A 13,450-nucleotide genomic window follows, 5' to 3' on the forward strand; every position below is an offset into this window, starting at 1 on the left:
TAGCACAGACTACACCTTTGTCACATGAACAAAAAAAACCCCTCTTTTTCCAGAATCTACCTGATTTTATAAATTAACATCTTGAAGCTCTCTCACAGCTGGCTTCAAATTAAATTTATCAATTCAGATCTAGGTATAATGCAAGTTTAATTTTTAACCATACTTTTTGAAAAATCTCCGGAAATACCTTACAGGAAGAAAACATGCTACGACTATTATTCAGACAATCTGAATATTTGAATGAGTTTTCTAGCTCATAATTCACTCATCCCCTTTATACAGAATAATTTACAATTCTTCATACGACTCAAAATCTTCTTTTCACCCAAGAATGATTTAATTCCTTATCTAGAATTTAAAGAACTCAATACAAAATTCAAAAAAAAAAAAAAAAAAAATCTTCTTGTACTGTTACAGGAAAATTAAAATTAACAGAAAGAGAATTTTACTTCTTATTAAACGAGGTTTATACTGAAACATACAAACAATTCTTTTTACATTCTACCAATACTTCTGACAATGTCCACTGGATATATAGCGAGTAAACAATAAACACTAAGACTACTCCAAATCCCATAGCATTAACACAGGTTTTAGCTTTTTAAAGAAAAATTCAGTTAAAAAATCATAGACAAGCACAAACAATTTGGGCTTATTTCAAGAACCAAACTCAGCACATTCAGAGTGATTTGGTATACAGACAAACATTCATAAAACCCAGTATCCTACAATGCTCTGTGACAACAGCAGTTTCCAGGACAATCAGCTGTTAAGGTTACACACATCCTCACTCAGTTTCTACAGTCTCAGTGCAATGAGTCTGCACTTCTACAAATTTATATTCCAGACCCCTACTCAGCACATTCTCAGATACACACAGCCAAAAGAAGGAAGCAACTTGAGTGAGACAATGGGACCACCTTCTGTCCCTATTTTCGATGTGCACCCTGCCATGGCCATTCTCACTCAGCCTCCAAGAAGCATCTGCCTTCACAACTGCTTCTCACCCTTGCTTCAGCCACCCCTAATGATCAGCAAAATTAACACAATTCCAGAAGTACTATCGGACCTTTCAGCTCTGCTGTTAACTTGATGGCGACACTTCTTATTTTGGTTTGTAATTCCACTGCCTCGTAGCAATTGTGACTACACTCCTCAGATCCTCCCCAGGACAGAAACTGGGCGGGGTTTCGAGCCGCAGCAGTACGGAGTTCTAACTAATAAATTTGAAACATACCCCACCGGTTTCCTGGCTCCCGCCCACTCCTGTGTAAGAACTCCATACGCCGTGTGATTGCTAACATCCACGAAAAGCTGGAACTCCCGGTTAATATACCGGGGCAGTTCCCGTCAACTACACGTGCAGATCCGTCTACAAACCATTTCTCACAGACAGGATCAGCTGCAGACCCCTATTTCAGCGTGGCAAGATACAATCCTGCAGCAGTAGCTGAAGTGACTTCTTCACTTCATCAGGGAGCCAATTCAAACAATCAGTGAGCAGTACAACTTAATAAAGGATAACTTTAAGCAAAATTTGTACCTAATACAAATTAAGAGAGAAACTTAAGACCTCACCCATAATTCTGGGGGAGTATTTTAACAAGACAGAAAAAAAAGGCACACCAAATAGAAGAAAATATTACAAAGAGCAGAACTTATTCCTTCACCACTTATAGAATATTCTCAGGATATATATATATATATAATAGACAAGGGGCATCAGAGTGGTAACTTTGTTGAGGGTCTGATCTCCTTTAGCTTTTATCATAGGAAGTGGATAAAACAACAGGACTAATTCATCTGTTTTAGATGGAAGGCATCAAAAGCTATGGTTAAAATGCATCAAAATACTCTGTAATAAACCATGCATTACTTAAATTCGGAACTTAAGACTCAGAAAAGTTTTCTAAAGCCAGGAGTCACTGTAAACTTCAGGCCCCGGTAATCAGATAGCTTTATCTAGTGCAATTGTCAGAACATTAACACTACTGCTTTTTACCTCAGTCCAAAAAAAACTTCACAAACTTAGCCTCTTTTAGCAAGCAACTCGAGATAACTTATGCCTAATTCCCAAAGCAAAGCTCCTGTATTTGCTATCCATTCTTGCGTATTATTAAACCTAAATACATGGCTCGAAGGACCACAAGCAAACACCGACCAAACTTAACACCGGTGACAAAATGCTGCTTCTCATACATCACTTACTCTCCACCCCTGAAAACACAGGCACCAGGGCAACCTCAAGGTTCACATCCTCCAAATTGAGGAGCAAGTAAGAAGACATAATATCAAAGGGACAACACAAACCATCTCCTTCTAAGGAGCCAATAATTAAAATTAAGAATCCCGGTTCCCAACCAGATAAAATACATACAGAATAGGAACTGCAAAGAATAAAGAAAAATCTTATAACTACCAACACAGAGAATTATACCACTTTCCCAACTTAATACTAGAATCCTGACTCCAATTACCATCCTAACACTATCTCGACAGAAAGATTTAGTTTCCTGCCTCTCAACAGCCGCTTTAATTTGGACTCCACCGGCCACATGCTTCAACCTTTTCAAAGAAAAACTGGAACACACAAAACCCTTGCAGTACACTGTCTGCCAACACAAATGCCATATTCCTGCTCAAGCTAACAATCCGAATTCAAAATGTAGCAATTGTTTCAAACATAGACGAGCTACATACACCATACTATCAACATTTTGATTTGCACAAAATCCTCACATGCAGTGGACAGGTAACCAAAAAGAAGATATATTTTCAGCTTTTCAAGAACAAACACCTAAGTATTTCCCACGCATAAGTATAGCTCTCATTCTTGGTCTCTTCTCTCAATACTTTTATCCATTTTTGCTTCCTATTTCGCCTTACAGGGCGGTTTTCTGCCCCAGGCAGCCTCGCCTAGTCACTTTAAAACTGCCGTTTTCCTTCGTCTCCCGGCAACCATGGACTGACTTGCCCTGCCGCTTGCGGGAAGGGGCGGGTTTCGTTCCATTCCCACGTTAGTGAAAAGAGGAAGAAAAAAAACTCCGCTGATCTCGTCCAGGAGAAAAAAACTCTTAAAGCAAAGTACACAACTCTAGGGAGTCTCCAAAATGTATTCAGCCTGAAGTAAAAGATCTACCACCACCAAGGAAAAGAGTAAGCAAGATTCCTTTTAATCCCTTTTCTATCTTTTCCTCCTTTTGCAGACTCACGTGAATTCTCGCGTTTCTAATTTGCACGCTTCCCAACACCACTAGTTATCCTCTAATACATTCCAATTCACCTTTGGTAATTTCTGTTTTGCTCTACTGTCAAATTTCTTACGGGAATGCTTCTTTTTCCCCATTTTTCCTCCCGGGCCGTTCTTGCTCTCACACCAACTGTCCCACCCTGAATCCCTCCCGGGCTCTTCAAGATCTCCTTCGGGGGTCCTGGTTTTAGCCAGGGCTCTAACTGGTGTATACCTGTCTGGTTTATTCTTCCACCCTTTGTTTTCCTTACCCTTCTTCTCTTTTTCTCCATATTTTAGCGTCGGTGGCCGAGGTGCGGGGTCAGGACCAGAAACGGGGGCAGGATTCCCTCTCGGGAATCTCCTTGAATGGGAGGGAGGTTTCTGGAGTGGCCGCTGAGCTCGGGGCTCCGCATGGGTCTCGGATGGCAGTGCTAACGCTGCTTCTGAGAAGGCCAGGGAGGAGGAAGGGGTAGGGGTAGGGGCTGGCAGGACGGGGGCCACCGAGCCGTGAGAGAAGTTTATCCCGCATTCCAGTTCATTCTGTGTTTCCCTTTCCTCAGAATACAGCTTTACTCGTACCCCATACCATAACAGAACATATGCCAATTCCTCAAATTCTCTCCTTTTCTTCTTCGCTACATGTTCCCACAGAGCTTCCCACGCCCATTCGTCAAAAGTACCAAACACAGGCCATATAAGATTAGGTCCTATCTCCTTTCCTCCCCAAACATTCATACACAAATAAATCATCCGATCTTTAGATGCTCCTCTCCTAATTGGGCATTCTTGCCAACCTTGCAACAACTTTCCTAATGGACTTTTCCGAGGAATTTCAAGAGCAGCCCTCGCTGAGGTTTCCCTTAAGGAATCCTCCCGATCTCTGCTGAGATCTGATCCCATACTCCCCGTGGCACAGAAGTTATGAGATACTAAAAAATTAAATCCCGAGTTTCCGAACTCGATGCCGTTAACTTAATGATCCAACGGATGACCGTTCCGTGGATGTTCGGTTAACCGCGGGGCTCTGTAACCGCCACCGAAAAAATTGACCGACCCCACTTGGTCGCGGTCAAGAAGGCTTACTCGTCCCTGAACTCAAAAAGGGTCGTCCTCTTTCCTTCAGGACCCCCTGGTGACCTCCCCCACCCCGTCGGGTAACACTCACACACGAAGCGAAATATCCCGCGTTCCAATCGCTTCCCCGTCGGTCGGCCGTGTCCCTCGCGGGAGCAGCGGAAACGCGACCTTAAGGTCCGCTCTCTCTTCGTGATAAATCACGTCTCATTCACACACACTCACACGCACATACACGTTCTCAAGCACTTGGTCACCCCCACTCAACCACGCTATACTTACGGTCCTTTTCCTGCGTGGATTCTTCGTGCACTTTGATTTTTACGAGTGAAACAATACCGCGGTTCCAGGGGAAAACCCCTGCTGAGTTCCCGAGCCCCCCCCCAAGCTAGCTTGTCCTAATGCCTAATTACTTCGCTGTTGTGGGTTCTGGGTTCGTAAAGCCAGTTCGTTCTTCCGGACTTACCCGCTCTGCCAGGCCGCTTTTTACGGCGGGGCGCCCCCCGGTCAGAAGCAGGGATCCATAGAATATTCAAAACTGGCCCCACGTTGGGCGCCAAAATTGTTATAAACGCCAGGACAAATTTATTGCCAAATTCAATAGTTTGGTTTATTAACATCCAAATTACAAAATTTAGAATCAAATTATAACAATTTCAAACAATAAAAACAAAACAATACGAACCCCACAAACAGCGAAACTTACTTGACAGAATTTCTCCCGGGAAAAGTTGAGCCAAGGGTGACCCCAGAGACACAGGACCTGGCAGCCGGTGTCTCTAGCTGGGTTCACAAATTTGCCATGTTCGAGGCTTGGTTTTTATACTCTTTATTCTGCCTCTGGCAATATTTCCCCATACTTCCCTTTGTTTCTTGGTTAGCTATTCAAACCCAAATTCGTCTCCGGTCGGATTGAAAAAGAGCTCCCCTCCCAAGTCCATGTGTTAATATTCAGTTTTTATGGATCCTTATAGTTGATGAATGTTCGAGATATGGGTGATATTGTTTGATGGTCTGTGAAAGTGGCTCCCGAGGTGTGAGTTGCTGATCCGGCTCATCTCAACAGGTCCCCTCCCAATACTTGAGAAGGCTGCAAAGTCTTTTGTTCCCTTCTGAATGGAGACGCCTGATTTTCAGGGTGCTCAGTTTCACCATCTGCTGCAGAAACCTCCTGAAGCATAGACTTTTACCTGATATAAATTTATACAGCTTTATAATTTCCAGTTTATCATAAGAACATGAATTAATCATCTCACATTTTTCACACTAGCAAACATTTTTTTTCTGTCTGCTGCATGTACAATGAATACCAGACTTAAATGCATATATGAGTTGGTCTTAAAACACTCGACTAAAAATTGCTTAGCCCAATCCAGAACCATTGTCTTGATTTTGCCAGTGCTGTCATCTCACAAGCCTTGTCTAACAGTAGTACTTCTTTTTTCACTGAGTAGCTTGGTGTTTAAAATTACTGGGTCTAACTATTCCTTCCCTTAAAAAAAAATTGTTTGTGAGAACCTGAGGGATACAGATTTGTTGTTGTTTTTTATAAAAGGGTGAGGAAAAACGGGTGGTGTGCAGTGAGTACAGTGAACTTTGATAGCTCAAGCTACTGAAATTTCAACCTAGGATACAGGGAGCAACAGTAACACGAAGTGCAAATGAAGTACTTAACCCCAGCACCTGTATCCATGTGTCTGTACTCTAAAAATACATACTGGATTCACTGTTTATGAAAACCTGAATACGAACATTCAGTGTTTATTAAAATCTTTGCATACTTCACATGTGAAGAAAAAAAAAATTCTTACATTTCCCTTCTTAGATACATCTCTAATTCAGGTTAGTAGAACCATAAGGGACTTGGAGGAGTTATCCATTCCATTCTTTAGGTCAGGCAGAACCAGTAGTTACTTGCAGTTTCTGACAGCTGTTTGTCAGAAATGTTCTTGACAAATGCGGATACTGACATCCTTTTTTTGTTTTGTTTTGTTTTCCTACCAGGTCATGATTTGGAGGTGCATGTAAGAAGGAAAATGTAAAAAATTTGACAGTGTTGTGACATGTTTTTAGTAAAAATAACAGCTTAGCTGATGAAAGGGTTATCCTGTAGATCTCCTGTGTCCAATAGAAATATGTTCAGTTTTGATCCATTTTTACATGGCACTAATTTTAATGCAAAGGATAATACTGTTGCTCAGGGAATCCTGTCAGAAAATGCAGCTTGAATTTGTAATTTTGAGGAAGGAAAATAGATTTACTGTGGAACAAATGAGCATTAAGAATTTTATGACTACTCCAGTGAAGGGAAAGGGAGACAATATTGCCACCTGGTGAGTGATTTGCCTGATTTGGAAAAGAATAAATTACTTCAGCATAGCTGAAGAGGGGATGCAACAAGACATTCACAGTACTGTCAGGAAAGCTCATAAGTCACATCTTTGTTTTTGGTGTAGAATATGTGACTGGTATCTGCCCACAGCTACCTTCAGAATGGAACAGAAAGCATGGAATGCCATCCAGCTGCTAAAGATGTTAATGATCATGAAAGATTTTTGCTGGAGGATCAGATTGATTAGTGCTGAATTGAGGTTTTTGACCCACTGAGCCATCAGTGGAATGGAATTACAACAGGATATAAAGTTGCTTAATTCATCACAGTTCAGAGGCAGAATTAATACATGCCTTGTGGGCTTGGCACAGTGTCATCAGGGCATCAGAAGTGTCAGAAAACAAGGAGATAGAAGCTGATAGGGTGGGGGGGAAAAAAGGTAAAAAAGAAAAAAAAAAGAGACCCAGGATTTGGTCAGCTGCATTTGAGCTCTTTGCTCAGTATGTTCTCCAGATGGATTAAAGGATTTATGGTACTTGCAGCTTATGTCTTGTAACCATTTAGAGCTTAGGTTTGACTGTAGAAATACAAGTACATTGTAACATTGCAGTTGGCTGTTGTCAGATGCTAGTTAAATACCCTGTCTGCACATTAGCTGCTAAGGTACAAAAAGGACTTCGGTCCAAGAAGGTTTGCATTTTTTTTCCATATTTTGGAAATACTGCCTTTTCCTTTTTTCTTTTTTCTTTTTCTTTTTTTTTTTTCTCTCTTGTGACATCTGTGGTTACTTTGAGAAAAGTTTCAAAGCTGTGGCTGAAGTAGAATTGGTTCTGAATTACAGCCAGCAGTGTTCCTGTGCATTTCCCAAATTCCGTGGGGATGCTTTCTCAGACTTTTGGAGGCAGCTGCCATTCTACAGCTCTGAAACAGAACTGAAGTCTGTGTTAAGCATGGTTATCCCTCCACATAGTGCCCAGCATATTACCTTGTAGTTTTTGTGCCTTGAAATGTAAACCATGGCTTGAAGTTGAAAACATAAGGTCTGTGGTAAAGATACAGTTACTGGACAAGATTATGTTTTCAGGTTTCAGGTAAAACACTGCTTGATACATAACTTAAAGAGTTCTTGTCAGGGTTTAGTTTTGGTTTGCTGAAAAGTGTCTGGCAACCCTGGCAACACAAGTGTCACCAACTTTGGTACAGCCAGACACTTCTCATGCTTCAGTCTGTCGCTGTGACTTGGAAGGTAAATGAGAAGTTTGTAAAGAAGGAAGATTAAGTCAGTTCTTAGTCATACCCTTGACGAAAGCAGTGGTTTTGTGACCTTACCTACAAAGGCACCAAATAGCAGCTTGCTGCTGGGCAGGTGGACAGCGATGCAGTCTGATGGGCACAGGGTTAAAATTGATCTTCTGAAGCATTTGCAAATGCCATCAAATGCAAATGTATGGGTTGTTGATGACTTCCTGTGCCAACCTTAAACATCCCAGAAATACTTCCATTACTTTTGTTCTGAAACAAAGCACTGGTGGCACCTTGTCACTCTGAATCAATGCAAATCACTGCTCTGTCTAGCAGAGGTAGGTTTTTATTGCAAGCACTGATATTTTTACTAAAGGACTATTGCAGGCAATGACAGAACACTTGTCACAACTATAAAACACTTTTATGTGTGCACAGAGCTGAGTAAAACTGCATCTACAGATCAGTGTTTTACAGCTTCAAATACCCTATAAAGATGAAATATGTACTTTTGTGAATCAGATCCAAGATGTTAAACTTCATAAAAGTTTGAGAGAACTAGCTATTTATAGGTGTGGCTGCAGAGCCTTTGAATCAGATGCATCTTGTTTTTCCATCCCAAAGATATAAATATTTAAAAAATGTACATAAAACATGATAGCAAAATTTTGTATAGCCACTTTCACCACAGCTTTAAAAAATTGATTGCTTTTCCCCATTTTATTTTTTTTTGTTATTTTCTTTATTTTAAATCTAGCCATTACTGTTCAGAAACTGATTTGGGGTTTAGAAGTCAAGCAAAATTTAACATTACAAAACTAATACACATTTTGATATAAAATGTATCTTTCAAAAAAAGATAACTTTTGGGGTTTGTGATAGCAATGTGTCTTACCATATCTCTAGCTATGTGGAGATGGATGTATACCTAGTTTTTACGTGGTTGAGTGAGAATAAAGATTTCTAGAGAAAATGAGTGGAAATTGAGGAAGTGGGAAATCCACTTGGTCAGACCCAGTGTGCAAGGTACCTAGTGATGTGATTTCCCTTCCTAGCAAACTAATTTGGTGATGGAAACCATCCTGGACTTTTTACAACCTTTTGAAACACAGCATTCTGTCTTGTTTTCAATTGTTCTCTGCAAGCTCAGGCTGCTTGATGGCATTGACTATTGAATGTGCTGTTGCTGTTTCTGGCTGCTCGTGGCTTGGGGCAAGCAGGGAGCAATGTTTCTGGCTCAGGAAATTGGCATCTCCATTGGCTGAAATCCTGTGTCTGTCCCAGCCTGGTCCCTCTTTGTGATGAGCACCATCTGCAAGCTGCATAATGAACCAGAGAGGCTCTAATGATGTGACAGTCTGCTAGTACTGAACTGTAAATGGCATCCTGATGCTTTAGCAGTGCAAGGGTGATGCTTAATGAAATTGGCCCCTGCAGTATCTCAGGCAAACACCAGATGGAACTTTTTAATGATTTCCTCAAGACAGGTCATGTTTTTATAATTATTTCCATCTCTGGATACACAGGAGTATCATTCTGGTTTGGTCCCAAAGGGATTTACTCTGTTTTCTCCCAGAAATTGCTTAGCAGTTGGGATTGCCATGCCCTTGTGTTTATTTTAGTCATCATAGACACAAATGCTTTTAACCTGTATTATTTCTGTGCTGTTTGACTATCAGCAAGTGCATTTGCAGCATTTCAGCTGATATTTATTAATGACAGAATGCACAATCTGACCTACTTTTCACCACAGTGAATGTAACCCCTTGAAACAGAAATGAGAAGACTGCCAGAAATACTGATACAAATTATTCTGCTAAAAATATAAAATTTGGTTTAAATAAACATATTATGTGCTATTAAGAAGGCAGGGAAAATAGCGACCATTTCTTTGATCAAATCCAAAATTAGAGGATTTTTTCATACTAGAAAATTATTTTCCATGCTCTTAAATAGTACGATTTTAGTGTGATCTTAGGGTAAACATCTTGTAGTTACTCTAATAAGTCTTTGTGTCATGGCCATTCAACAAATGGAGAAAGTTTAAATCCTTAAGAGAAATTTTGAGAGTTTGATTTGTAACAGCTATTTCTTTTTCCCTGCTGGTCAGTTCCGCCACATTGGTGCAAAGCAAAAAGTTCTCCCATTCCCTCCCCCTGCCCCCCCAAAAAAGCCAGCAACCAAACCAAAAAAACCCATAACCAACCAAAAAAAAAACAATCCTAAAACCCCCCACACCTTCATTTCCTCTCTGGTGCTGTTGTATTGTAGGTGTTTGTCCATTACTTTCACTCACACTGTCCCTCCTCCAGGCACCCGTTGTCAGAGGTGATTTAAAAAGGCATAAGCAGAAGGTCTGCTACTTCACTGCATGCAGGTTGTTGGGTGTCTTGCATAGTTCCTTTCTTTTACTGTCTGTGAGAATGCTTGTTGGGCAGTGCAGCCAGTCTCCTTGTAAACACCCATTGCAATATGTGTGGAGAAAAATGATGGTGAGATTGAAGGTACTGGCATCTCTTTTCAACCTCATTCCTCTCTGCTTTGGTCTTTTACAGTGGTTGCAGCTCAGGAGTATATGGAATAACTTTTGATCTATACTTGGTGGTTAAAGAAATTAAAATGACAAGATACATATATTAAAAAAGAAGAAGTTCTCACCCCCCTGGGGTTAACTGGACATCTCTGTGCACTTGTGTTTTTGCCTTGGTAGTCCTGACTGTCAGGAGCATTTGGGTTCCAAGCTAGATACTGCAAAAGCTGAGAAGACAGTCCTCTGTGCAGGTGTTGACTCTGTGGAGTGCATTTCCTTCTGGAGATGAACAGAAATTTTGAAAAGCTTTAGGTTTGCTGTCTGGTAGAAATTACTGAGTTTGGATTTGTCTGTCCTTTACTTAAAGGCATTGTGGAAAATTTAGACATCTCAGACACATTTATCCAAAGATAAAGGGGTGGAAAAAAGATCACAGTTGCTTTCACAGCAATGTTCTGTGGCATTCCCTTGTAAGGAGAGAAAAACACCAGAATATATTGTGAAAGTTGGTTAAGTAGATTTTGTTTTGAAACTGGTGATTCTGCAATGTATGCTTTGCTGTGACTTTTTAATTAGCAGAGAGTGATTACTCCAAGAAGACTGGCAAAATTTCTGCACACTTTGCTGACCGTTCCAAGTGGAGAAAGAAAATCAGAATTTGAATAGTGGCTAATTTGCCTTAATCTGAAAACTCCATCACTTTTAAATTGCATATCAGTCATCTGGTGGATGACTGTTTTCTTAAAATTTCTTAAAATTTTACAATTCTTGTGCATTATTGTAGGGGTACGTGTCTGCTTCTCAGAGTCAAATGTATATATATGTTCCTTCAGCTTCTCTCTAGCAGTTATCTGGATGGATATTCAGCTTATCAAATTCTAAAGAGTTCAGAAAACTGAGGGCAGAATGTAGTTTACCTTAGAGTGGCTTATGCAACTTCTGTGGTGTCTTTTTGATTTTTTTGAGGAGCTTTATAAACATGGTTATTTACTGTTTTCCCTCAGGTAAGGTAGATGCTTCTTTTGGTAGACTTTTTAATAGCCTAGAAATAGTTCCATTTTAATAGCCCTGTTTTATAATTACAGAATGGTGCAATAATTCATGTTTGAGAGGACCTCAGCTCATCTAGGCCAACCTCCTAACTAAACAGGGCTATGTGTGAGATCACATCAGGTTGTTCAGGGTTTTATTGGCTTGAGTCTTGAAAAACTTCACTGGTGTAGGCTGTGCAACTTGTCTGGACAGCTTCCTCCACTGGTGGACAGTTCTCATGGTGGAAGTGGTTTTGCCTGTATTGAGTCAGATCCTGTCATTTCAGTTGACACTTACTGGCTCTTGTCATCCTGCTCTGTGCCAGTGTGAGGAGCTCAGCTCCTCAGTGCCTCCCGGGAGCCCCTCCCAAAACCATGTCTTCTCCAGGCTGACAAGCCCTGGCTGTGCAGCCTCTCTTGGGAGGATGAGTCCCTGCCAGCCTGGTTGCTTCCTGCTGGACTTGTCTCTTTGTTGTGCGGGGGCCCAAATCCCTGCGGTGTTCTGGATGTGGTCTGGTGAATGCTGGGCAGAGGGGGATAAACCCTTCCCTGACTGACCAGCCGTGCCCTTGACGACACAGCCCATGTGGCTGGGGCCCACCTGCAGCTCCACGGCTTCTTCCAGAGACCTGTTCCAGCCCAGCAGTCCCCAGCTGTGTCATTGGCTCTTTACAGGTGCAGAACTTTGTCTTTGCCCTCATGAGTTTCACAAGGGCCCCATTGGTTCATTCCCCCAGCCTGCTGTGGTTCCTCCAAATGGAAGTCCTGACGTACCAGCTGCTGTCACCAGGGTGGTGTCATCCGCAAACTTGAAAAGTGTTTGCTCTTCCAGAGCATTAGTTAAGGTTTTGAGCAGCACTGGTCCCATTGTCCACCCTTGCAATGTGCAGGATATATTTAAATAGTGGCTTTAACTCAGTCACCAAGCCTAAGTTTAATCCATCAGTCACATGGAATGGCTGTTTCGTTTTTCCATAGGAGTTGCCTTGTGCCTGCTGTTTGAAGACCAGCCTTGTGCAATCATTTTTATTAGGAAAACAGGAGTAGATGAGAGTTCTGTATATCCACTGTCCTGTGTCACAGCTTGTAGACTGCTTAACTGGGATGGATAAATGTGTGGTGGAATGGTTTGGGTAAAAAGAGGTTTTGATCACTTGGGAGTTTCTGATCTCTCTGAGATATCTTTTGTTGGATGGTTGCTTTTAAATAATGTGACTTAAGAGTGGAAAATGCAGTCACTGATATGTGATACCTGTTCCCTTCCATGCCTGCCATACTTGCCCTTTCTCACTCTCTTACTGTCCCCAAATCTTGTAATCCATGGGCAATTTCTTAAAGGAAATGCAACTTTTGTCTACTTTCAGTTTTTATCCTTTGAGTACCGAAGGTATCACCAAATATTGCTGTCAAAACCATTTCTGGAGTCTGATACCTCCACTTCAAGAACAGAACATAAATAAATAGTGAAACCTGTGCAAGCACAATTAGAAGAAATAGCTGCTCTTCAGAGATGGCTTTTCTTGGATTAAACTTTGGCAGCTTCAGCTAGATGGAGGTTCTAGTTATCAGGAAATGAGCCTGGGAAGAGGAGCCAAAAAACCTTAAAGGAATTGATATTGTGTACCTATTCTCGTGCTGAATGTACACAGCATAAAAGCTTCACAGTGCATGGCCTTAAACGTGTATTGTTTGATGATTACTTTTCCATGTTTGGTTGAAAAAAAAAAAAGTTTAAATACTGAGTTGCATCATTTGCTATTTAAACATAAATTATTTTTTTTTCTTTTTTTCAGTTACAATGACAAATATCGGAGAAAAAGGTAAGATTTTTATTAGCTGTTTATAGGTTAATTCATATATCAGAGCAGAACAGTAGTTTACTAGTAGATTTGAGAAACAATCTAACTTAAACCAGTTAGATTTGTACTTTTTTTGTTCCTCTGCACCTTTTGTTATCTTGCTGTTCCTAAATATTGCCTTAACCATTACAAATAGAGATGAGAAAAACT

General features: G+C 40.9%; 1 protein-coding gene across 1 annotated transcript in view; it reads left to right on the forward strand.

The window, feature by feature from the left end:
• Positions 1-13,450, forward strand: part of ZDHHC2 (zinc finger DHHC-type palmitoyltransferase 2) — a 57,598-nt gene that overhangs the window by 12,316 nt on the left and 31,832 nt on the right. Inside the window, exon 2 of the mRNA XM_063402031.1 lies at positions 13,235-13,261. Coding sequence (XP_063258101.1) covers positions 13,235-13,261 — 27 coding nt within the window. The remainder of the gene's footprint in view (positions 1-13,234; positions 13,262-13,450) is intronic.

The sequence above is a fragment of the Prinia subflava genome, chromosome 7 (genome assembly GCF_021018805.1).
Source record: "Prinia subflava isolate CZ2003 ecotype Zambia chromosome 7, Cam_Psub_1.2, whole genome shotgun sequence".
Lineage (NCBI taxonomy): Eukaryota > Metazoa > Chordata > Aves > Passeriformes > Cisticolidae > Prinia > Prinia subflava.